Raw genomic sequence first — 26,385 nt, 5'->3', positions numbered from 1 at the left:
TAACCAGTAATAACCATAACCAATCCAACCTTAATCATTTAATTGCTCATGGAAGCAGTGTAAAAACTACTTGGCTGATCCTGTTTGGCCAAAGACACTAATCCTAACAATTACCTATGCCCCTGACACAGCAACAGCTGAGTCTGCTCCTGCTTTACCTAAGTCCTTCAGTTGCCAATGAGGCTGCCTAATCTATCAGCTAACCAGCATGTCTTCCAGCCAGGAGTGACCTTTGTGAGACCAAAGGTCAATTTACCTTCAGTTTACCCATGAGAAGAGCTAACCTTATCTCCTCCCCTTCTTGTTTTCCTTTCAACATAGAGCCCACTTGTTTCCTTGCAGACTGCTCTCCAGGTTTTGCCTCAACCCTAACCCATCCAAACGACTGCAACCAATGGGAAACTCATGCGGAGTCTGATATTACACCCAGCTCTCGTTGCTGTTGTTAGCTCATGGGTGTACTCCCTGTGTGATTGCTTTCTTTGATATTCCAGCGTCTTACCTTTCTCTTCTCTGTCTCACTCAAAGAATATGAGCCAATGAACATGAGTTTCATCAGGGTACTGCGCTGTCTGCATGTTCAATTACATTTGCCTTGATCACACAATGCACTGGCACACACTTGCCCTGATCTCTCTAATAATCTTTATAACCAATTAACCCATATACTGTATAGCTAGAGGCCTAGATGCCTCAACAGAGATGTCTCTAGGTGCTGCAGTTTACTCCCATAGTCCAGAAACATGCTGGATAATTGGCTTTTGGGAAAACTGGCCATGGTGTGAGCGTGTGCTTGTTTCTTTCGGTGGGTGTCCTGTGATGGACGGTTGTCCTATTCAGGGTGTATCCTGCCTTCTGCCTGTTTGCTTGCCAGGATAGTTTCTATCTCTCATGCAGCCCTGAATTGGATGAAGTGGTAAGAAAATATAAAAATAATAAAAAAAAACATCTGAAGTGAGAGTCACAACTCCAACCCATTCAAGTGTGAATAATGCCAACAGAAGCATCTATTCCTTGGAGACATACTGTATATGAAGCCGCCACTCAGCAGTAAAGAAGCCACATGCTGCCACCTCTATGATCAACTGAGGCTGGGTTGTGGTCACTGCCTGTTAATAAGGACATGTTTGCAACATTTGACTAGTTCTGAAAGTGACATAGGATTTATTTTGTGTTTTTGCTGTTTTTACCTGTTCCATCAGTTTCAGTAGTGCCCTGGATTTCAAATACATGTAGATGCTTGTCTTCAATATATTTTAGAGCCGGTAGCAGGGATCACAGACAAAAGACAGGGTGTTCTAAGGAGGATGTATATTATTTGTACCTTACATGTACAGTTGTCTCTCTTTATTTCATCCTACTTTTTAATGCTTGGTTTACTTCTTGAACGTGTCTGCACCGATGTGTACTTGTTTTATATCGACACTCCTATAATACCACATTCACTTACTGACAATTGCCATTCTGTGAACTGAAGGTTAAAAGATAAAGGATCATACTGTTTTACAAGATGCACGAAATGACAGTTTTGTGTGTAGTTTTTTGAGGAATTAATATTAAAAACTCTTCTAAACTGTGCTACATCAGTGTTGTTCTTTTAAGAATCAAAATGAATGGTTAAAAAATGCTGATGACCGAAACCTCCCTGTCTGCAGTACTGGACTGGTCAGCTTGTTGATTGTGAGGCTGAATTGAGGCTCTTCCATTTGACAGCTGCTCGTGGCACTCTCTAGTGCCGCCTGAATCAGACTGGTTTATGACTTGCTGGGCAGCATGAGCATGAATGTCTGTCCCCTGACAGCTATGGAGGTTGCTGTGTCCATTCCAGTGTGAAGAAACGTGATAAGCCTGATGGCGGACATTTTGAAATACATATGTGTTACCTTTTTGTCAGTGCAGGGATGTAGTATCAAGGCCAGTCAGAGCAATCAATGAATGGAAAATGTGTGTAAAAGGGTAAAAAATCTGTATTTTACATCTTTGTTTTTGAATGTGTGGGTTCTTCTAATTCTGTGTGTCACTAATTTGATGTCACCGAGGCAATTATTCACTTTTTTTACTATTTTTCCTGTGGCTGACTATGTGCTTTATTTCTAAAAATGATACCTTGAGTGCAAACTACAATGGAAAAGATATTTAACTTGAAATGACAGCAGTAAACTGACATGGACAGGTAAATCTTATCAAAAACTATTTCATGTTGAGCTGTTGAATTTATCTCTCTGTTTTTCTGGTGAGAGAGACTTTGGTCTATTTCTAATAATATATACCCATATTTAGAAAATCACACTTGAATGTTACTTCACTAGTGCAACCCACACTTAAATAACAACCACTGATCAGCAACTCATGTTCCCCAGTAGCCCTTTTTACCCACTCTACTAATATTGCATATGAGCTGAGAACTGCACTTCACTTTGTGATGAATCAGACTTCTACCAGTAGTTAAGTTTAATTGTTTATTTAATGCATCTCCTTGCATCTTCTTTCTTCAATTTTAGAAAATGTGTTACAATACATGAAGACTTGAACTTTCTTTTCAAACACATGTAAATTCTACAAACCTATTTGTTTGGAGAACTCCCGAAAGGAGGGAGATCCCATTCATTTGACTAACTTTTGCATTTCATTTGAGGAGTATATTTTTCAAAACTACAGTAGTATAGTATATTCATATAAGGAGTTCTGTTAAATGTATCTTAAAAGCAAAATGGATGCAGGAAGGAAGAGCAACTTAACTTAATCTGGATCTAAAAAGGTACAATTTTGGGTGACTGATTGAAAGAACAAAATCTTTGATTTCAGGGAATTAATCTTTAATGAGATTTTGATTGAATTTTCAGGATTTTAAAAGGTATAGACAGCACTCAGTGTTAAATTAATTTACTACTTATTTTCTAAAATATAAAAGCAGGAGGAAAACACAAGTGTGTCAATAAAATTATAATAAAACTAGATTTCATAATAAAAGGCTGTTTTTATACAAGGAGTGATTAGTGCTTGGAATGGCTTGTCACATCATTGAATATAGGACATCAGGTCTTTTTAAGCATTACTTATGTGCTATTCATTACTTTTAGATCATAAAACAAATGCAAGCCTGATTGATCCAAAGTACCTCCCTTTAAAACCGAAATTATTATTAAAATTAAAATGATCATTTTTCCTAATTTATTATGCTAATATGTCAGCCAGCACTAGGCTTGAAGTCAGAAGTGTAAGAGCAAAGAATACTGAAATTAAACAATCATATTTCAATCATTTGAGAAGGAAAATAATTGCATTCATGTCATATATGAAGTATGATTAGTGTACTTACACATTAATGAACTGATCAGGCTGACATACTTTGGCATCAGGTAATGCTTAATTGATAAACATGGATAGCATAGACTGAAAGCTGAAATAATTGATTGTGACAAGTCCTCTGAAGTTTAATTGCACCTTGTGAATTAGATTACCATTTTTTAAACTCAGGTAATTAAGAAAAGATCTATAAGAACACCATTTTCATTCAACTCTCCCAAAATATCGTGTGATGCCAGCTCGACAGGTTCTTAGAAAAAATAAAATTTTACTTAGTACTGTTGCGACATGCACAGTGAAAATACAGTAGCAATAATAATACAATTAAAAAAGTCGAGTGTGTTTCTCCTTTCAAAAGACAAAGTAGCATTTTAAACCTGAGAAAGAATAGAAATGGGTAACGTTTTTGTCATTCTTAGAAATTGTGGCTCGTTCTAAAGACAAAAAATATGAATAACAATTACTTATAATTATGCTGCACTAGACTGATAGTTGAGTAAACTCAAAATAAAAAAGACCTTCATCAAATGAACTCTCAGGGATCCAGTTAGGGTATGATAGAAAAAGTGGTAGAATCCACCAGGGGAATAATATGGAGAATTTACTGTAATCATTCAGGTTTTGTACTGCGCAATGCCTTGCAAAATTATTCGCTAACCTGTAGAGCTTCTTCACCTTCTGAGCTTGCAGTCATGACACAGTCAAATCAGCCGTTATATATATTTAGAATCTACACAATCTACTCTGAGCTGAAAAAGATAAATGTAAAACAAGAAAATGTTGAAACTGTGTAAATATGTTTTTAGAAAATTAGAAGTTTTTTAATTGCAAAAGTATTCAGCCACTTTTTTTTTCTAAAGAAACACTACGGTACATCTGTTTGGATGTAAAAAATTATAGTTTGAAAGGTACAACAATTACTGGAAAATGCTCTGTAAATGAAAATGGTTTAACTTCTTCAGAGTCAGTGCCACAACTCACTTAGTGATAGGACAAATGAACCAGGGAAACCAAGGAGCTTTTAAAACAAGTCAGGTTTTAAGTGGTTAGAGATCACAGAGGCACAGATCAGGAGAAGCATACTTTTCCCTTTATGTTTGGTGAACAAATTATCAAGATTGGAGGAATGTGTACCTACTGTAGATCGGGTCACTCTTCCAATCTAAGCTGCAGGACAAGCAGCGGCCTAATTAGAGATGCTAGTGGGAAGCCAACAGTGACATTGAAAGATTTGCAAAGATCTATGTCTGAAATGAGTCACTATTCTTACATCAACAATATCCTGCTCCCTACACAAAACTGTCCTGTATGGGCGACTGGCATGAAAGAAGTCATTACTAAAAAATTAATATACATTAGATAATAAGGAACAAGTAAAGGTTTATTCCATGCTGAAAAGAGAAGAAAGGAAACACAACATTTCAGAATAAATCTTTACTTGTTCCTTTGCAGCCTACCCATGCTGACGCAGCTACCTACTTGAACTACAGTAGGTAATGCTAGTTTTATGCTCTGTTGAGACAAAAATTGTTTTTGGTCCAAATACAAAGCATTACATCTGCTGTAAGCGCAACACAACACATCTCTTAGTCAGCACTTGAGCATGGTGGCAACAGCATCATGTTACAGAGATATTTCTCATCAACAGAGATATCTGGAGAATGAGAAGCATCTGGAACTGAATGATGATTGAGTGACGTACATCTGAATAAAAAAAGGAAAACCATTTCTGGTCACCCAAGTATCTTAAAACTTGATTGAAACTTGCCATTTTACTAGGACAATGATCCAAAACACCCCCAAAACCTGAAAGCCACATTACAGCGTTTTGATGAGGAGATAGTGAATGTCCTTGAGTGGCCCAGTCTGCATAGCTTGTAGAGACATCCAAAAACGCAGAGATCAGTAATTGCTACCTAGCATATTTTTACACCATAAATTGATGTTCTTCTTAGGGTAATCTGAAGCCCACTGGCTGTAGTGTGGTGACATTGACATTTGATTTCCAAAACCCAGAAGAAATCCCTTATAGTCTTTTTACTGTTTCACACATCTCCCACATATGAACCAGTATTTAATGTGTTACTCTCTCTCCACAAATCAATTGACTCTGAAGTACAGTGTATACTGTACCTTAGCTAAGTGTTTTTTACTTATTACTTTTTGACATCTTCATTTACCATTTATGTTCATTTTAGATCCACAGAAACTTACATTTACTGTACACAACACTGTCCTCTAATGCTGCAGTTAGAAAGAAGCGTGAAACCTTACGTTTTTATTTTGTATACACCACTAAGGTAATTAAATTGTTGTCTGTGTTGTTTTTTTATCCTGCCTGTTGTCAGACTAGCTCACCAGCTTGCACTAGCAGAGCTGTGCTCCATTTCTGCTTATAAGCACTCCATGCAGAGCTGAGGTGACCTCATCATAACATCCTATTGTTCAGAGATGTGATCTGCATAGCGAATGCAATGCAATGAGTGTCAGTTGTGCATAAGTGGTATTTTTCTGACAAAAGAGCTCTTGTAATTTGCAATTTAGTTAAGATGACACAGTTTGCAGTGGTTACGTTTTAATGCCGTTTTGTTTCTGTAATTGGGAAAAAAAACTTGTCTGAGGAGACAAATATGTACGGAATGTATTTATATTGATATATATTTAAAAAAATATAGTTTCATTTGGCATGCATTCACTAACTTATGCTGTAATATGCACCATATGTTTATTGAAATTCACAATGTGAAAAGAAAATGATTGTTAATTAGATACAATTTCTGATTTTCAACTTATTTTACTTAGCATCCATATGCGCCATTTTATGTAGCACATCACAAATTCTTTAAGCCCATCAGTATAGGAGTCTTGTACTATAAACTTTCTAGTCTTGCACAATAATACATATAAGCAATATTTTATTTTGTTAATGTTGTGTTAGTAATCAATTTTAAATGACAAATTAAGCCTGTGGTTGATTAAACTTTCACTCAAGCTCTGTTATTGAAGAGAAGAGGTTTAAATTTGTAATCGATCCTATTCAGCACAAGCCTTACGGATGCCTTATTGGTAGTTTGACCGATTGAACATGGAGCCCGAATGTAGCAGAGCCTGAGTATATAGTACATTAGTGACTATGTGTTACATCCCAGTGTGTGGTCTGTGTGTGTTTTTGTTATGTTCCACACTTCTGACTTTGACTGTTCTCCCTCCCCCATTGGTCCATCATTACACCACTGTTTCCTTATGACATCATCTTCAATTAGCTTCTCGACCAATCACAACTCCTCTTATTCAGTATAAAACATGGAAGTTTTCAGAAGGAAGGGGTCTTTCGTTTGACTTTGGTCCTGCTCAGCTTTGCTTTGCTTTGCTTTGCTTTGCTTTGCTTTGCTTTGCTTTGCTTTGCTTTGCTTTGCTTTGCTTTGCTAGCTTGTTGTTTTGTTTTGTGTGCGTGCATTTTCGTATGGCTTCGGCTTTGTTGTTTTGTTGGTTTCTGTTAGTGTCTTGTACTTTCGTTTGTTTGTGTTATCCTTATTTTGCAATTACCTTGCCCAAACTTGTTAGTTATTGTATCAACCTCTGTTCTTTTGTACCCTGTCATGTCACGACCTCTGCAGCCAGAGGGCGCTCCTTCTCTGTCCTGTCTCTCATTTCCGGTACTTTGCTGTCCTTTTGGTGTTTCTCTCTCTCTGGGGCTATATATTTCTGGGTCTTTCAGTCTGCCTTCGCTCAGCATTGACGTTCGGATGTCCTGAGACCTGCCTAGGACCAGGTCGCCCCACTTCCGCTACCTGAGGGCATAGGTTTCTATACGGCATTTCCTGAACAGCTGAGCCTGGGCTAACCCCCATCTCGCTGCTACGCATAGGGTCTATTTGCTCTCCTGCCATTCAGCGGTTCGTCCTTTCCGACATCCATGACATGTTACTTGTCTACTCTCGTTTGTATTCATAGTTTACTTGTGAATTTGTGTGAACTTTTGTGTATAGAGTTAGTTCAGGTTGTTGGGTACATTTTGCACACACGTAGTTCTTGTACACGTTCGTGTATTAGTCACACAGTACGGCTGAGTGCTGTTTGTTTTGTATGATTTTGGGTAGTCAGTGGAGGTTAGCTTGGGTGTTGAAGACGCCGAAGACCATGTGTTTCGGGTTTTCTTTTGTAGTCAGGTTAGCTTTCCCTCACTTTCTAAGCCAGATCCATTTTGTTTGTTATTTTCTTTCCTTTGGCACCACTCTAGTTCCTTACCCTGTGTGTTATTGTGTCCAATTACAAATCAGTCACTTATTCAACTTAAAATTATCAATTTCACACCGACTCTTGTTATCACACTTCCTAGTCCCTCACCAGAACCCACTTGCCTCCAAAAATTATCCTAAATGTTACACCCCTTTACCCCTATACACTTGGGGTCGTTACACCATGGTTTAAAGGAAGGACTGAAAATCATGTCACATCCATATCCTGTGAGGGAATTTGGAAAGTCTGTGACAAATTCTTCCTTGTCTTACTGAGACTTACTGTACTTTACAGTAGAGGCCATTTGCATCATGGAGCATAGAGTTTAAGGATGAGAACATCATGGAACATCTAAAGAGTAAAAATAATGTACTGTATACATTTTCTTATCAAATATATACTATTCTGTGGGGGTGAATAATACTCCTAAGATTGGAGAATGGGCTATTTGTTTTTATTTTTTAAAACTGAAAAATGTAGAGACTAGGGTATTGAATGGGGAATATGCTATAAATGTGTGAATTCATGGAAACACAGTTAATGTATTCTAGCAGTATATTAAGTCAAATGCTATCTTACATTTCTTACTCAACACATAGATAACTGTGGTATAAGTCACCAGAGTTTCGATTAGCATGCTTCCTTACAGTATAAGTAAGAGTGCCCGAGACTTGAGCTGAGAACAAAACCCTAGTCTAAGTTACTCAGAAATTACAATACTATGAACCCTTGAAACACTCTTTAACTTTAATAGAAATGCTATATCAAAAGGGTATATATATATCATATTAGTAAGTGTGGCTCACAGAAAAAAAGTGTAGGAGATAAATTATTCTAAAAGCCATAACATCTAGCCAGTTGCATTTCAATTGGAGGTTGTATGCTTTTAATGAAAGATACTGCTGATACGTCTGGATGTTAGCATTCCATTTCAGGAACCTGAATCTTAATTGTATGAAAGATTGCCATGGTGAAGATATCCTATTTTAATAATATGAATGGAAATGCAGTAAATTATGCTAATTCTGAAGGAAACATTGCAATTGCTTGTTGATTTCATAGCTTATTCCATTGTTTACCTTTCCCATGAAAATTGAATCATAAAGGAGACAAAAACTACAATGTTAATGCCAAGGACTCTGTAAATCTCTAGAGGGAAATAGAAGCTCAGAAATTTAAGCTATTTGAGCATTTCTGAATAAACTGCAATAGCAATCGAATGGAGGATTATGACAAGTGGTTGATGTCCTCAACAAAAGTGTTTGGCAGATTAGGTGTTTATACTTTCAACCAGCAAACAAAAAACATGTTTGTTATGAACCTTGGTGACAAACATTAAAGTCTGAAGCATTCTTTTCATTTAAAAGAATTCATTGAATCTTAAATCAAATAATTTGAAATTTTCTATTTTAATCTTGCTGTAGAGGTAATTGACTGTGACAGTACAATAAACCACTTATGCTTTTTTTCCAAGCAGCAGCGTTATTGAATCCCTCCAGTGAGCAATTTCACAAGTCATCATTAGTAAAGTATATGATGCAACTTTGCTACAAATTAAAGCTACAGGTTATTTATTTTTTATTTGACCATTGCATTATAATTTATTTGCTTTACAAAAAACTATTTCATTTTTCTCCATTGATCTTAGTGCTTTATTTTCATCACTCTAAATGTGTACTGCACTTAAGGCACATACCCTTAGGCACCACAATGTCACGCAGAGGTAGAAGTCACAAGAATAAATCAATAGTCTAAAGAGGCGATTTGCATTGTTGATCTAGCACAATACGTTTTTCAATAGTGAGTTTATAGTAAGATAGATCAAATAATTCTGTATTAGGATGCAATATTTTACTTATTAACACTACATTACCTATTGAAAAAGATCAAATAGAAGATATTCAGGAAATATTTAAACGCCAATTTAAATCTGATTTGCAGTTGTAGTGTACAGTATATACAGTACTGTGTTTTACTTTCTTGAGTACAAGTATACAAGTATGGCTTTTTTTTCCATGTAGAAACATTTTGATATGTGCACCAGGGAGTTGATAGAAAACATAGAAAAAAATAAATAGAAAAAATAAAATGGGAGGATATTAGTTGGGAAGATGAAAGAAAGCAGCTGACCATGCTGTGACAGTTCATGCACTGACTACTGTAATCTACACATACCTAATTCTGTAAGAATAATTTCCGGAAATTAAGTAGTAATCACGTAGTGAGATTTAACAGCATCTCAATCTTGATTTAACTGTATATTTGTAAAATTGTATTTATTGCAAACAAGAGGCATGCCTGAAGATCAAAAGTAATCAGGTAATTGTCACTGAGAAGGGGCAGTCAAGGGCTCAATAACACTCAAAAGATTTGTATCCAAAGGCACATCAGTGACAGGCTCCCACACTTTGATGGGACAGTCCCAGAACACATTTAGTTTGAAATCAGTCTTCCCGGGGGCAACTGTAAATTTAGAGTGAAAGTTTGCAGTGGCTGTGCTTTTTTTTAGAGAAGCAGAAAATCTGTGGATATGGCTTTGAAGTTTTGCATTGTGGCAACCAACCAGCAGTTATTCTGTAATGCTAATTTACATCTTGAAAACTCTCTGGTGACATTAAAATGGTGAAAAAAGCTCCAAGTATTTGCTGTTCAGGTGGTACCGATGCCTTGTTTCCCTGTGTAGCTTTGTGGATATGACAAAATCATTAAAATAGTCAACATTTCTTGAAAACATGTGTACTGTATATCTTGCTGTATTTGAAGTTGTACTTAATGGAAGGAAAGTTTAAATTTATAGAGTTACTGCTCATTTGAATCAAACCGTAAATTGGTGTCTGTTTGAGGTAGTTTTTTTGTGATATGCAATTTGAGCTAGGCTGTAGAATATTTTTTTTTTGCCATTATTCCAAACTTAAAAACCTAAAAAAGATGACACAGTATGTGTCCTGGAAAAAGTTGTAAGGGACCATGTTTCCCACTCTATGCGTTTCCATGAGCAATAGTCATTTCTGTCTTTTATCTGATCGCATCACAGTTGTGAGGGTAATTGTGTCTCTGGCTATCTTGCATTTTGTCACACTAACGATTGAGCACAGAGACAGAAGCGGAGGACAGAAGATGTAGGTTCTCTTTTCCAGAGGTGGCTACGTGAGGGTGAACATTTTCAGACTATACTTGCTGATACAGTCTTTGTCCTCACGTGATTGTCCTGCCACTATACTCGTATCCATCAGTGTTCCTTCACCCTTTGCTCTGCGCCTAAATTGTGGTTCACAAAGTATTTACTTCGCCTGCCACCCCCCCCTCTCCCATTCAGGTTTCTGTTACCAAGAGATGAAACATCTGCACTTTAGCCCACATCCATTTTTTAATTAATTAAATGGTAAAGAGACCCCGACACCCCACAGAGCACGTTGCGACCCGGTACGAGATAGTAAATGATGAGATAAGTGAATTATGTATATATAGAAATATTTTGTTCTTTTGAGATCCGTGGAAGCACCTGCTGCAGGTGTTATAATGTGATTAATATTGATGCATGAACAAAAGGTACGTGACCCAGAGATGTGAATCCCCAAGGAGGACTGGCCAGTTCAGTGGAGCAAGGGAGCTGTGGAGACAGTTCCATAGTCATCCATCATCCTTTGCCAGACTACATATGTTATTGAGTTAAATGGAGTGTAGTAGCTATCAGGGGAGCTAGGCTGTGGTTTGTACAGTAAGCATTATAAACCTAAAGTGTGATTATTGTCAGATAGGGAATCTGCCACCTGGGTGGCTTCCAACAGCTTGTGGGCCTTTTGTGTCCGTTGTGTCCTCTGTAAGTAGAAGCCTTGTTTATCTAAGGGAGTGCATGTGTTTATAAACAGTAGATGGGAAAATAATGTATTATATACACCAGAGCCAAATGCACATTTTTCTGTTGTTACAATACAGTATCAGAATGCAGAAATTGCATCAAAAACCTATCCATGATCTATTTGGGTGAAAGATGCTTTTAATGTTTTAGATTTTGGACTAAATCTAATTTGTTTTCTACATCTCATGTCTCTCAGCAGACTGAAATGAATTGTCGAATGGTGTAATGGGATGATTCAGAGTTTCCTCAAAATCTTCTGTGGTAAAACATGGAATCACGACACTAGCAGAGCATGAGAGGAGAATCGTATACAAAGTAAAGTTGCCACGTAATTAAACCAGCTGAAGATGGAACTGAAAGCCTTCACGTAGCTGATGAGTCCAGGTAATCGGAAGTGTTTTCTAAAATGATACCTTGCATCCAGCCTGTTGGCTTCGTGCGTTATGTGTTCTTTGGGAGACGGTAACATAATTCAACAAGCCATAACGCAAGTTCGGAAATTACAGAACTTGGGCTTATATCAGCTGAAGAAATAATATGACAGCTTGAGATTAAGGTTCTTTTAGCTGTTCTTCAGCTTGTCGACATTTCATGCGCTGCAGCTTTGTGCTCTTTCCAAAAACATACTCCTGGGCAATTTGACATTTTTTATGAGATCATCTCAGAGTCCCCCATCAACAACAACAGAGTGTAGCTGCTGGTGGGAGATGCACAGGATCTGTGCTTCTCTGAGATCATGCCACAGAAGCACATGCTGTTTTAAGGTCAGTCTGGAAATAAACAGGGTTATTTATTCTGTTATTAAGTTAACTGGGGCAAAGGTGAAAATGGATGTAGATCAGGAAAGCAATTGATTAAAACTACCTCTTTCACCTCTTCCTGTAAGATAATAAAGTTCTGTAATATACTGTAGAGGTAGTAAATCATTATTTGCTTAAACAGTATTTTATCATTTTCCTACCTATTTTAGAGTTAAAGTTAGTCTTGGGTATATAACTTGAGAATGGGTGTTTACAGTGGCTCTGAGGGTACCCATTTGTAATATTTAGCCATCATTACTCCCTCGTTCGAACAAATGGCTTCCTTCAGGCTAGCACCATTATCGTTGTTTAAACATGAAAATATAATTAAATGCAATATCTTTTCATAAGACATTAATCTGACCGCAGTAACCACGTCCAATTTGGTCACTGTTTTCTTTACAGGCTGCCTGCAGTAATTATAAAGAAACTGTCTCAGGTCTAGTCGTCCTTTCCAGGATAAATTGTTTGACTTATTTCCATAGGTCACATTGTTGTTTAATTTGATCAAATGTGGTAAATTTGCAATGATTAATTTTTGGTTATATCTTTTGAAGCTCTGTATTTAGTAGTTTGTCGACCCAGCTGTATGTGAGTCTTTTATGTAGATCACTTTGTATGAATGATAAGAAGGCTTTTGGGTAAGTCTTGGTTTTGTACAGTGGAACAGAATTCCTTGCAGTAGGTAGGGTTTGACAGTGTCACTGTAACAGAGTCAATAAGCTATACTGATGATTAATAGTGATTTCTGTGACTATGCAGCAGGCAGCACTGCAGAACGGGTTCAGGAGTCAATTAGCATTGTCCATCTTTATTCTTTTTAGTAGTTCAAGTTTGTGAACTGTATTTACCTGCTAGTTTATTCTCAGGCCCATATCAGTGCCCTTGCATGTGTCTGGCAGCAGGCAACAAAGAAGAAAACACTTTTTGGAGCAAAAAAAAAATGTATGAGCTTTTTTTCTCCCCTTCTTCCTTTTTTGAATCCATGCCATGAGTTCCTGGCAGTCAGCCAGCTAGCCTCTGAGGAATAGGGATAATGAAGAGAGAATAAAAGAAAATCTGGAGACTGTGGCTGGTAATGCAGTATTCGTTTAATTGGGAGCAGGTATTGGTGCACACTACACAATTTTAATTGGAAATGGGAGAGTGAATTGTTAAGAAAGCAAGAAAGAAGCACGCATAAAGTTTTTTTTTTCTTTTTCACAACCTCTAAGAGCCAGCCTGTATATGCCAGGGAAAGGAACTCAATTTAGGACAATTTGCTCAGCAAGCTAGGTTTTGATATCCCTGAGGGACAGAGATGAGGATGAAAATGAAACTGAAAGAGAACTTGATAAAATCACCTAGCACATACAATCTCGACAGAATAGGTTTTACTTGGTTATAGATATTCCAATCAATATGATTCTGTTTATATATCCTATAAGTGAAAAGCTAGAAAGGTTACAATAAAAAGTTTCTTTTTTTCCTTATACCATTATTTCAGAGAATAGACAGGTTGCTACAGTGTGTTTGTAATGTAACATTTATCCTATTGTGCAAAAGGGGCTTATAAATGACAAAATATTTGACAACAGACAATTACGGAGGACATGCTTGTCAGGTAATGAACACGCTGGCTCTTACAGTATGTTCCCAAAATAAGGTAGTACCTCGGTAAGGTAGCATCAGGGTTTCATACTGCTACAGAGCTGCAGTCAAATGTGAATTAATGTACTGCAAGAAAGCTTTGAGTAACTAAAAATTAAATAAAACTGAAATGAACGTGCTGTGTGGGACTGATTTATCTTCCTATTTAAGGTTTGAATTTTGACAAGACTGAGATGACTGATATTTAGAAGAAAATTTGGTATTGTTAAAAATGTACAACTGTGGCTTCATAAACATGAACCTTTTGTCGTGGGTATGTTTAAAAAATAAACGTGTTGAGTTGTAAAATTCATTTTCTGTTATTGTCTGTTAGCTGACAATCTACAGTACATTTTGTGTGAGTTATTAATGTGGTGATATTCGGTTTTTGAATTGCAAGAATAAAATATATACAGTTGTTTATCCATTTTCTCACCGCTTTATCCAATACAGGATCAAGGGAGAGCAGGAGGCTAATTAGGACACAAAGGGAATACACCCTGGACGAGACACCAGTCCATTGCAGGGCACACACAGACAAAATCACACATTCACACCAAGACCATACCTTCCAGTGTGGCTTTGGACTGTGGTGGGAAAACCTTGTGAACATGGGGAGAACATAAAAACTCCACGCAGATAGCCTCCCAGATCCAAACCTGAGCCCAGAGTCCCAACAGTGTGAGGCAGCAATGCTAACTACTACTCCACTGCGCTGCTCATAAGAACAACATTAGAAGTTAATTCTGTTCTTTAGCTGTGACAAATATTCCATTATAAAATAGATCTTTGAATGTTTTTTATACTCTGTATTCCTTTATTCTTTCAGTACTTTGATTTTACCATATCGGTAACTTAATAAGGCTACTGCAGTTATTGAGGTGAAACTGTTGGGCTGCTGAATACTTTATTCAATAAAACATTACAGCCGTTTATGATATTCAAATAAATAGGATTGGTAAAACTGTGGTCTCAACACTTTATGATTGGAAAACCAAGAAGGCTAAATATATTAAAAAGCCCAAGGATGTGATCTAAATGTATACAAAGCTGAACCTTTTGATTATCATAATAATTTACATAATCTGTATTTAAGTGTAGATGCCATTTTCTTTGCATCAGAAACATTCCTTTAGGAATATTTGAGCTTGCAAATATGAAAAAAAATGTTGCAAAAGTATATTCACTTAAAGACAACATTTTTTCTTTTTCTGTGCAATGTAGATTGACATAGTGTCAAAAAGAAAACTGTAAATATGGCATTATAAGGAACTGATCCAGGTGTACATAATAATGTTATTTATAGGAATGGAACTGGAAATGTGCTATGCAAAACATTACTGGTAATTCTGTCCTATAAAAAAATGAAAAGACAACTACAAGGATCTCAAAGAAATCAACCTGTATGTGTTGCTATGTGGTTCATACTGTAGAAAGAATGTCATGGTGTTTTATACTATGTATGTTTGTATTAAGAATGTGATTTAAAAATTCAATCAAGTTATCAAAAAAGTTTCAAAAACATAACACCCAAAGCTTTTTAATATTACAGGATTTAATATTTTTAATGTTAAAGAAATTAATTTTCCTGATTTTAAAATAGTGTAAATAAAAGTCAGAATTTATTTCTCTTAAACAATCATGATTTTCTAAGGGTTAGTTATTGGGTGTGTCTTATAGAACATTATTCTGTTATAAATCTTCAGAACAAAACCAACTAAATACAGTGTTTTTTTTAAATTGGTCAAATGTCTTTTAAAGCCATAAAATATTTTGCTAAGTTGATACTGTAGGTGCATGGGTATTTTCACTGGGGCTACATTGCTTTCAATGGATGTTTCTTTCTTATCTTGCTTTTTTCTTTAATATTTTACACTGTTTTGAACCCGAGAGGTTATTGCAAGAATCAGCAATTTTACCCAAAGACAGAAGTTTGAAGCCTTCTACTTTGTGTTGTGATTTTGCTGGTGGTTATAGATTTTTTGGGATGAAACAGAGATAGAAAGTCCTAAACTACAGTGCCTTGTAAAAGTATTGAGACCCTCGCGCAGTCACATTTGGTTGCTATAAAGATTACAGTTGTGACACTTTAAAGAAGAAATTAATGTTTGTTATACATAATACTGTATATAGACAACCCACTTCAAACACAAAACAAAAAGAAGAAAGTAGAAGGAAGTAAATAGATAACAGATATGAAAAAAAATAGTGATGATTTCATAAAGATAATCTCTTTACTGTCACAAATCTAAATAATTTAGACTGAGCAAACTACTGGTAAAAGTTGAAGGAAAACCTGCTTCAGACCTAAAACTAGGACAAACACTCACCTATCAGCAGCAAGGCTGGCCCTTGTTTTAGTGTTACTAGGCGACTGCCTAGGTCCCCAAGGCCACTAGGGCACCCCTGCAATGTGCAACACAACATTGTTTTTACTCAGCAGGTGGAAATGTGAGCCAAAACTTCCCTCCAGTGGCCCTTTCTTTTTCTGCTAGGCTTTTAAGGTTTGATAGTTACGAATGATAATGTTATTAGTTGTGGCTGTAAGCGTAGTACTTTATTTCATTGTCGATGTATTAAATGACTCTCATCTTCTCTGTTAGACAATGTCAGTGCAGTTTCAGCTGCTGCTATACCAAATGACATTCCTTTAATTTCAGAAAGCAGTAAATGTTGTGATGATCAATTTTCTTAATCTTTTATCACATCTAACATGTAATGAAACATTACAAGGGACCTTTACGTGCGATGCAGACTATGTTGTAAATGTTTAAAATTAAAATCATGTAGTTGCAACTGGTAAACGCACATTGTCCTCAAGAAGGACATACCTATCGGGCACTGAGAAAAGGAAGTGCAGAATAGAAGAGCAGGAGACGCGCTCTCAAAAAAGGGGTATGCCAATTCAAGTCACTGTAATAATGCATTTGTATTTCATTTGGTTTTGAGTCCATCAGATCCATGTAACTAGCAAACGATAGGCATTCTACATTTTCTAGCTAGACACGTAGACTGCTTGAGGTGTTTTGCTAGATTTTAACAGATTCACATTATGATTTATAAGTAAAAAAATTAAAAATACAAGTTATATTTCTAAAATATGTGTTTCTTGTTCTTTTTAGTAAGTTATTTTTTATATGTTCTATGAAGTTGGTTAATAACACATTTCTAGATAGATAATTCATTCATTTAAATAGCAAATACGTTTGGTGTGGGGGCTGGTAATAGTAGTGTATGTGCAAATCGTGATCTGAAGGGGCCACTTTGCAAGATCTTGCCCAGGGTCCCCAAAAACCTAGGGCCAGCCCTGATCAGCAGGATAATGACTCAAAACACCAGACCAAAGCTACACTGGAATGGTTTAAGAATAAGAAAATGAAAATCCTTGAGTCTTGAGTGGCCCAGTGAAAGTCCTGGCTTGAATCCTATTGAGAATCTGTGAAAAGACTTGAAAACTGCTGATCCAGCAATTTGCAAGAGAATGAGCAAATCTATTAAGATGAATGTGCAAAAGTACACCAAGCCAGTGTGTAAATTTGGTAGAAATGTACTCAAAAAGACCTGTCCTGTAGTTGCTGCCAGCATATTTTAGTTCTTTCTCTTTAGTTTTTGCTGACATTTACCAAAAACCTTCTTAACCCTTTACTTTGAGCATTCAGGATTTGAATAGAATATTAAGTTTTGAAATGTGTATGTCTATAAAAATTTTGTCATTTAAAAAACATGGGGTATTATAGGAAGGGCCTTAATTGTTTTGAATGGCACTGTACTGTATATGTACTTAAAAATACTTATTTAAGAATGACAGAAAAACAGGAAAATCTACCCAGATGACAGAAATACAGTGAAGCAGACTATAGTGCTGCACATTTTGTTGCACCTCATGTTTGATTATGCCTTTACTTTCTAATAAAAAAAAATCTTCTTATGTAGATGTACAGTTCATAACTCAGCTGTGAATTTATGTCATGGTGCTCTCTCATACATCTTCAGTAATCTACATGCAGCAGGTACCCTGCTGTTTGCCGGTTTTTAAACATAGTAAAGGAAGCATTTTTTAGGTCTTGAAGAAGCCTTACTTACATATTGAGCTTCAAAGGTAACTGAGCATCATATTAGGGACAACTAATTCAAGTCAGTTATTCATATTTTTCCCTGTTTTTCTTGTTTGTTTGCTCACATAACTGAACTGAAATGACACCTGTACTTTCATTTTACTACCTTATAGTGAGTTTTTTTTCTATTTTTCCCTTTGATAAGTTTAAGTATTACACTTATACTCATTAATTATATGTAGAACAATTAGTGTTGTCTTTGAAATAAATTCATAAAATTTTCAAGGCTTCAAAGAAATGGATGAACTGCCGTACGCTCAGTTTTTAACACAAAGCAACAATGTTTTGGCCACAGCAGCTTTGATTGAAGCTGTGTCTTCTATTTTTTTTTCACAAGTCATAAAGAAAGAAAATTTGAGTCATTGAATCAGTTTTAGTATGCCTCCTAAATATTGCATTAATAATTACAATCAAGTGTTTTAATAGAACAGCAAATGTCATACTATATTTAATGCTTAATCAAAAATATATACACAAAAATTGATTTTATAGTATACGATGTGGTCCACTGATATACAGTATTATATAATTATATTATAAATAGATCCAAAGTTACAAAATGCCTGTTAAACTTATAAGTCAAATGTAATGTCACTTATTTTTATTCATCAGTTTCGCTTCGGGATCAATAAAGTCTTATCTATCTTATCTATCTATCTTATCTGTAATAATGATTAATTCAAAAACATCAGTGTATAAAGAAGCCTCCATTCTAAAGCTAGAATAGCGAGCTAGTAATCACAGAGATTGAAGTGGCAGTCCAGGCCATGAGCAGAGCTGGATTCATTTTGAAAGAGTTGCACAACAAAAGCGAGTAAATTGGAATCTGGAATTACATACAACTGTGTATTAATTTGTCAAATATTTCCTTTGTGTTTGCTTTAGCATTTTCATTCTGAACCGCTAACATTCCTGATTAATCCAGGCATCCTTGTCCTTTAGCCATTGATAGGACTATGTAATGACTGATGAGACATGCATAGCACTGGTGCACCTAACATTTGCTTCTGCAGTTATGATATTTGCTTTTGCAGAAACCATTTAAGTGGTTTAGGAAGAGGAAGGAAAACACTTATCTCATTTATTCTGTATTTCTTGTACCATTTTAAGTGTACTGTATGTCTTCTTACAGAAAGTATTTTAGAAAGTAACTTATATTCAGAGCTACACTGTATTCAGAACTACACTGGATATGTCTAAACACTTCAAAGATGAATGTTTTGGTTGTGCTGTACAGTGTGTTCTGTTTTTGCCTGGTTGTTGAGTGGCAATGAAAATACTTTTCGAGTAAAACCTCGAACTATGCCAGCCATACTTGACAGAGTTGAAACTGAGCTCGTCAAAATGTTACTAGTGGATAGTAACCACACAACCATCAGCAGCTCATTGGGTCCATATACTGTACAGTACGTTATTTCCTTTTCAACTAGTGAGCAGAGGGCAGCATAGTGGCACAGTGAGACCCCAGTTTCAATTCCTGGGGTGCTGTCTGCGTGGAGTTTGTATGTTTGGCCTGTGTTCGAATGGATTTCCTCCAGGGCTCTGGATCCTGAAAAAAATTACTTGGCTTCCAGGAAAAATTGGCCTTGGTGTGAGTGTGTGTGTTTGTGTCTGTGTGCCCTGTAATGGACTGGCATCCCATCCAGTGTGTGTCCTGCCTTATGCACGTGGCTCACTGGGTTCGCCTCTGGCCCCCCCATGACTCTGAATTAGATAAACTCGTTTAGAAAATGGATGGGTAGGTGGTGTTGACTGAATATTATTATACTGTTGGCAAGCAATCTGATTTCATAACAATGCCAGGTGCTCAGTGATAGTCATTTGATTTGTTAAAATGACAAAAATTGATTAGCTTTATAGGGTATATTAATTAGTAAAAATAGCCATTAAAAATACCTGGTGAAAGAACAGCAAAAAATAGGTTGCTTCAACATTCAGCAGACGGGTCCAGAGAAAAGAGGAAGAAATTCCAGGAGGAAATTGCCCACAAATCAGCAGAATGACAGGAGCTTGCAGTCAGCATGAAGTTGATCTGCATAGGATGGTCTTTAGATCGGCATCTTCTGTGGAACAAGAAGATCGAGAGATATGGGGTGTCATTTACCAGTGAGTGCTGTTTTGCCCTAAACAGACTTGACATAAGACCTGGTATAGAGATGCCATTGGTGACTTACTGGAACCAGCTGGTTGGGCAGTGGATGTGTGATGATAAAGGCTGGATGGCTAGAGACTCAGTTATACAGTGGGGAAGCTTTTCCATTCCAATAGCTTTTCCATTTCTGGAACCCCACCCAAAAGTGATGATTGCCCAGCACTACCAAACAGCCGGAGGATATGATTTAAAGAAAACAATGTTAAGGTCTTGCCGTGGACAGTAGTGCATCAGAACATCTGTGGGCCTTATTTTCCGACATCAACATCAGGTAGCGTTGATCTGGCTGATCAGGCCTACGCATAAACACTGTTGAAATTGTAACATTTTCTTGCTTATAATGTATCATTTTTAATTGTGAACAGCCATGATTCTTTCATCTGTATTTTTTATCATATTTTCTTTGATTTTATGTGATACCTGTGTTTAATAGAATTTGATTAAATCTCTCAGCTTGATATACCTTTCTTTATTTTTGTACTGCATGGAATTTTTATCAGTTTTAAAATAGTCTTCAGTGTTTCAGCCTTAGAAAACAAAGACAAAGATCTAAATCCATTCTATGTTATGATTCTTTGTGATCCAGATAGGGAATCTGGAAGATCATTACACCTTTAAGGACATTGTGGGTTCCAGAAGCAGACAGAGCTTGGAGGCCAAACTTTACATGGGATCAGGGGTGAGTTATTGTTCCATTCCTTGAGAATCAAGTGAAGGAATGTCTAAGCTACATTATTATTATTGTTATTATTGTTTTTGCTGTTGTTGTTTTATTTATATATCTTCAGACTGTACAAGCAAGGTTAATATTTGTTCTGAAATGTGTAAGGAGTGCAGTGATCAATAAATAATACGACTTATTTTTTACTAAATGCTTCATGAGAAACTTCAATTTTCTGTTACACTAAGACTTTAACTGAAATTAATTAATTTTAGATTCTTAAATTAGCTACTTCTAGAATTTAATGTTAATTGCTACAATAAGCATTTTTCATTTTGGCTTTTAAAAAACAAATAATTATTGCTTTTAAAACATACTTCTAAGGGAAAGCAGTTTATAGTTGTATGTAGCCTTTACAATAAAAAAACGATTATCCAAATTTTAATTAGAATTCCACTTCTACACAATATTAAAGAATGATTTCTTATTTTTTGATAAATTAGAGAATAGTCAATATGAGATGCATGATGAAATTGTTATCTCTATTTTTAATAAAGCTACAATGCGTTCTTTGTAAGGCTACTTAAGCTATGATATGTCATGCTAGTTGTATGGAACTTATCTTGTTAATGTCTTATGAGAATGTGTTTTAATTTATTATTATTAATGTATTATTTCTTGTTGTAAGAACAACATATAGAATACTAGATTCCACTGAGGATTGTTATCACCATGGGTATTGTTTTTTTGGAGATTCTTTGAATTTTTATGTGATGCACAAAGTCTTATCAATATGAAATAGCTGTGTTACAGGGACATTTTCATTTAATAGTTTTAAGAGCATTAGAGCAAAGAGAAAAAAGAGCATTTTAAAATTTGAACCCTATTCCACATACCTAGTTTACAGTTATTGTTCTACAGTCCAGAAGCTAATGCCATAGTCCTAAACAGACACTGTTTAGGCTAACTAATAAATCTAGCAACAGAAAAGGTCTCAATTAAAAATATGGGATATGTCATTTTTAAATCATATCCTGGGGTCATGGTTTTAACAAGTACATATCATCTTAACTATTTATTTTATATGAATCTTTCACCATGAGATATACATACAATTGTATGTAATTAGCAGAGTTTTGCTCTTTAGCTTTTACATAAACAGAGGTTATTGATTATATTAAAGACTACTTTAAATAGCCCTGTATTTCCATCCCAATGTGGTATTGAACAATTTGTGATGAATATAATGTCCTCCCACATGTATGTGAGTATGGGGGCGCAGTGGTTAACTGGGCTACCTTGCAGTGCTGGAGCCTTGGGTTCAGTTCCAGTCTTGGGGTGCTATCTGGATGGAGGTTGTATTTTCTCCCTGTGTTTGTGTTGGTTTCCCCCACTTGTTCACAGTCCAAAGACATCCTAGGACTGTAGGTTAATTGGCTCCTGGGAAAAGTGAGTGTGTGCACCTTTGTGCCTGTGTCTGCCCTGCAATGGACTGGCATCCCATCCAAGGTGTATCTTGCCTTGCACTGCTGCTTGATGTGACAGATAAAGTGGTTAGTAATGTATTTCTACAGTATGTTAGTAATTGTTCATAAAATGAGCAAGCTGTGTGACAGGTGGCAGGGTATGATGAGCTGAGAGCAGTGTAACTGGAAGGCCTTAACCTGGCCTGAATGTGGTACGACTAGTCTGCCAGCAGATTTTTCAGTGAAAGCTGCATCGCTCACTGGGATACTGACTGTTAGCTCTTGCTGTGTTAAAACTAGCAAATGCCTCTGACGGTGGACAAGCTGGAGGAAAGCGTGCATTGCCGTTATCCATCCCATGCTGGTGCACTGATCAACAGCTGGTGATTCCCAATGTGGGAAATACAAAAAGGATAAATGATGATTAAAAACACATCAATGGTACTAAAAAAGGAGTATAGCTTACTAGAAAATGGTAACTGCATAGTCAAAAGTCTTCAAAGGCCTGCTATGTTATATTTACAAAGAGGGATCAAAATTACATGTGGGGAAAAAATTGGATTCCATACAGTATCTGGGAGAAATGGCATGCATAGAAGGCTTGCCTTATGCAATTGCAGGGTGAACACAGCAGAATTATCTTTATAAAGCTCTCCAGTGTATCCCATAAAGTGTGGGGTTGATGACAGAGGCATAGTGAAAATAAAGACATTCCCACCAATATGGCTTGAAACTGCATTCAAAATGTCTCACCCAGTAGTACTGCAGTATTAAAGACTCAGGGGGCCAGGAGAGGTTTTACAAACATTTAAATTAAAACAGATCTACACAAGTTGTTGTGGTAATCTGATATGTAATATTTCTGCATTGTGTATCAAAAAGTGCCTGGGAGGTTAAAATCTAGTCAGATCTAGAGGATTCATGTCTGGTTGAAAAGTAAATGTTGGAGTTATTCTCGTACCATCTCTCTAGCATACTATAGCACACACTAACCCCAAAACAGGAGATCAAAAATTAGGGTAGCCATTTACCCTAGAGGAGTAATGGGGCACAATGTTTTGAGCTCTGGAGTTTGAACCCCAGGTGATACACTTCTGTTGTATCTTTAAACAAGGCACTTCACTCTAATTGTTACAGATTATAAAATACCCAACTGTAGAAATGCAAGCTGCTTTGGATGAATGTGTCAGCCCAGTAAATTAGTAAGAGTAATACAATTTTCCCTTCTTTTATTCTGTGCAAAAGAGCATGCTGCCACGTACTAATTCTTATTAACAAACATAGCCACATCTCGCATTTGAGATTCATCCATCATCGCAATATCAAGATTTCATCTTCACAGTATATCCCATCAGACTTGTCTGTTAGGAGAATTTAGCCCACGTCTTCCAGGACAAAACACAAACATTAGTCATGCGTTTTGCAAACCAAATCCAAAGATATACTGTAGTAGTTCAGGTGGGTAGCTGCGTCAGCATGCGTAGGCTGCAAAGGAACAAGTAGTAGGTTTATTCAATGCTGAAAAAAAAAAGGAAAAAAACACAACGTTTCAGCTATGGAGCCTTCTTTCAGGTGAATAATCAACATTATTCTCAAATGCCATTGTTCACATCAATTAAGTACACAAGTACAAAATAAGTTGAATTTTACTTTGAGGTGGATTTGAAAACCAAGAAGCATCTCCTGTTCGCTTTAACCATCTACATTAAAGAATGATTATTACTATAGTTTGAGTGCAACAGTGACAAATATTGCTGTTTTCAGCAGTTGCTGTTGCTGTTGGCACCATAAAGAGAGAGGACTCCCTTGACAAGATCTTGGTGATAATAAGAGTGAAGTGCTTAAGGGCTTCAGCAGCAGTAAATCCATGTAGTGTTGGTGCCTCAGTTCACAGGTGCACAGTATTAGTGTTCTGGTTTGTCCCAGTCAAGTGCTTGTGTTGGGAAGAATACTGGCAGTAGGACGCCTGTAGGTCTCTGTTGACAAAGCAATAGGTATGGGCTTACAGCTTGTGCTACAGAATTAATTAAAAAGAGACGATACATGTGACAGCCCCAGAGAAGCAAAGTTTCAACAAATGGTTAGTAAGCTATTTAGAAAATACATTTGTGTGACTTCTTGTGTGAAGTTTCAAGCTAATGTTGGCCTCCGATGTATTAAGTTCATTGTTTTGTAGACCAGCAGGGACCTCTTAGCTGAAATAAATTATAAGAGATGGGAAATAAAAGAAGAAAGAGAGTTCATTGCCTGCATCATACAAAATAGTACTCTGTGGAAAATATACCTTCCGTGAACTGACATATCCATGTTAATTTACACAATTGATACCTGCCCTTATTTTGAAACTTTACATTTCTTAGATCAGGATTGATTTTTTTTCAATATATTTCTTTAGAAATATAGGGCTTCGAGAGAAAATATATTTGGTTGACTTTAGATTGTTTCTAAAAAAATGCACATTTGCTCATTGAGATTGTAGCTCTTTTTTTACCAAATTCTTTTATACATATTACTAAAGCCTGTTGTGCTGATTTGCTGGGTTAATATGAAAACCCTTACAGGTAATTCTCATATCTGCCCAAGACTGAATAAGGACCTACTGCTTTTGTGAACATGTTTGAGGTCTTTAAACCATCGGTTTTCAAGTAATCCATTTTAAAGTTATGTAACGAACGGCCGACATACAGGTTGTGCGAGCCATTGCATTGCGGTGACGGCACCACCCTCTACTCCTCTGTGCATAACAGGGATGCTAGCTGCCCGGGCTGATGAAGGCCTTCTTTAGCTCAGCCAACAATCTCCTTGTTGAGCTGTGCCGGAGACCCGGGTTCGGTCCTGAGGCAGGGGACGAACTGGGGCAGGAGCAGCAAGGGCCGAAATTCTAACAACCCGAATTTGCTACAGTTGTTTTAGTGGTTAAGAGGTGGGCGCATGAATAACAGACATCATTTGTCTACCGTTTCTTAGTACTGGGGCTAACTGGGCTTATTGGCCTGAATTCTAATATCTCATATAGTATTTTAATTGGGGTTACAATGTCCCACCCTGGCATAATTCACATAGCAAGATCTCTTTTAATGTGAAATTAGCAGGTATACTGTATGGATTAAACTGTCGGAATATATTAACTAAAGTGTATATTTACCTACAAAAATGTTTGTGCCACAAAATGTATGCGAGAATGAAAACCCGCATGTTTTAAATTATGTATTGTACACAAGACACATTATGTTTCTTTCTTCACTGCTTTACCATCATTTAAAGCTGTAATTAACCAATACAGATTCTGCATCCTGTAATTTACACAGCATATAAACTCATACTGTATGCGATTTTAGATTGGCTGCTTTGGTTTCTTTTTGTGGTAGTGCACAGACAGAGTATTGTAATGATTCTTTATGCCACAGTGAAATTATGTCTACACATTTAAGTGGGAAACAGACAAACAAGTACATATAATTATTAAAATCACCAAATAAATTGAACAGAATTAGTCAGCAGCCTGAATGACACTGACACACGGTGGTAATCATTTTAAGACAAACACACTGAAAAATAAATGAGAGAAAACCGATTCCTAGTCATTTTGTATTCCTAGTCATATTAACCATTAATCATTAAGTCAGCACTCTCTTTTGTATATTACTGCAGTACTGCACGTATTACATGCTTAATTTTTGTACTATACACAAGTATTTGATTAGAAAATAAAACATACACACAGAATTCCTTGCATCGTATTTGTAAAGTAGTCATAATAATACCAAATGGAATGTATTTTATCCTTGCTGCAAAAATCCTGACTTTCAGTATGAGTGATAGCATAGTCACTTAAGTGTTGCATAGAACAGCACTATATCTGTATACAGTATCTTCTCCGCAACCCAAATTCAGTTTTGCTGCCTACAGTATAATTTACAGAGCACAAGCACAACAATCTTCTCCGTAATACGTTACCAGGGCAACCGACACCTACCGTGATGTGTTGTAACGGCTCTTAGCAAGTACTAAGAGGCATTATAACGTAATTCCTGTCCTGTCTGGTCCCATCCTGTGTAGCTGCTTTGTAAATCAGATAAAAACAGTTAACCCAATTTAGTGCTGGGTTTTACAGGCACATACAGTACTGTTGTAAAACATATCTTCACCTTTGAACCA

The 26,385-nt window shown here is 36.5% G+C and overlaps 1 protein-coding gene across 2 annotated transcripts in view; it reads left to right on the top strand.

Moving 5' to 3' along the window:
* Positions 1–26,385, top strand: part of LOC107078452 (PC3-like endoprotease variant B) — a 353,320-nt gene that overhangs the window by 51,317 nt on the left and 275,618 nt on the right. For both annotated transcript variants that reach the window (XM_015355975.2, XM_069178602.1), the window contains exon 3: positions 20,687–20,779. In XM_015355975.2, the coding sequence (XP_015211461.2) occupies positions 20,687–20,779 (93 nt within the window). The remainder of the gene's footprint in view (positions 1–20,686; positions 20,780–26,385) is intronic.

This window comes from Lepisosteus oculatus, chromosome 2, assembly GCF_040954835.1.
Source record: "Lepisosteus oculatus isolate fLepOcu1 chromosome 2, fLepOcu1.hap2, whole genome shotgun sequence".
Classification (NCBI taxonomy): domain Eukaryota; kingdom Metazoa; phylum Chordata; class Actinopteri; order Semionotiformes; family Lepisosteidae; genus Lepisosteus; species Lepisosteus oculatus.
Note: the sequence above shows the minus strand (reverse complement) of the source record. Positions and strands in the feature narration are given on the sequence as shown.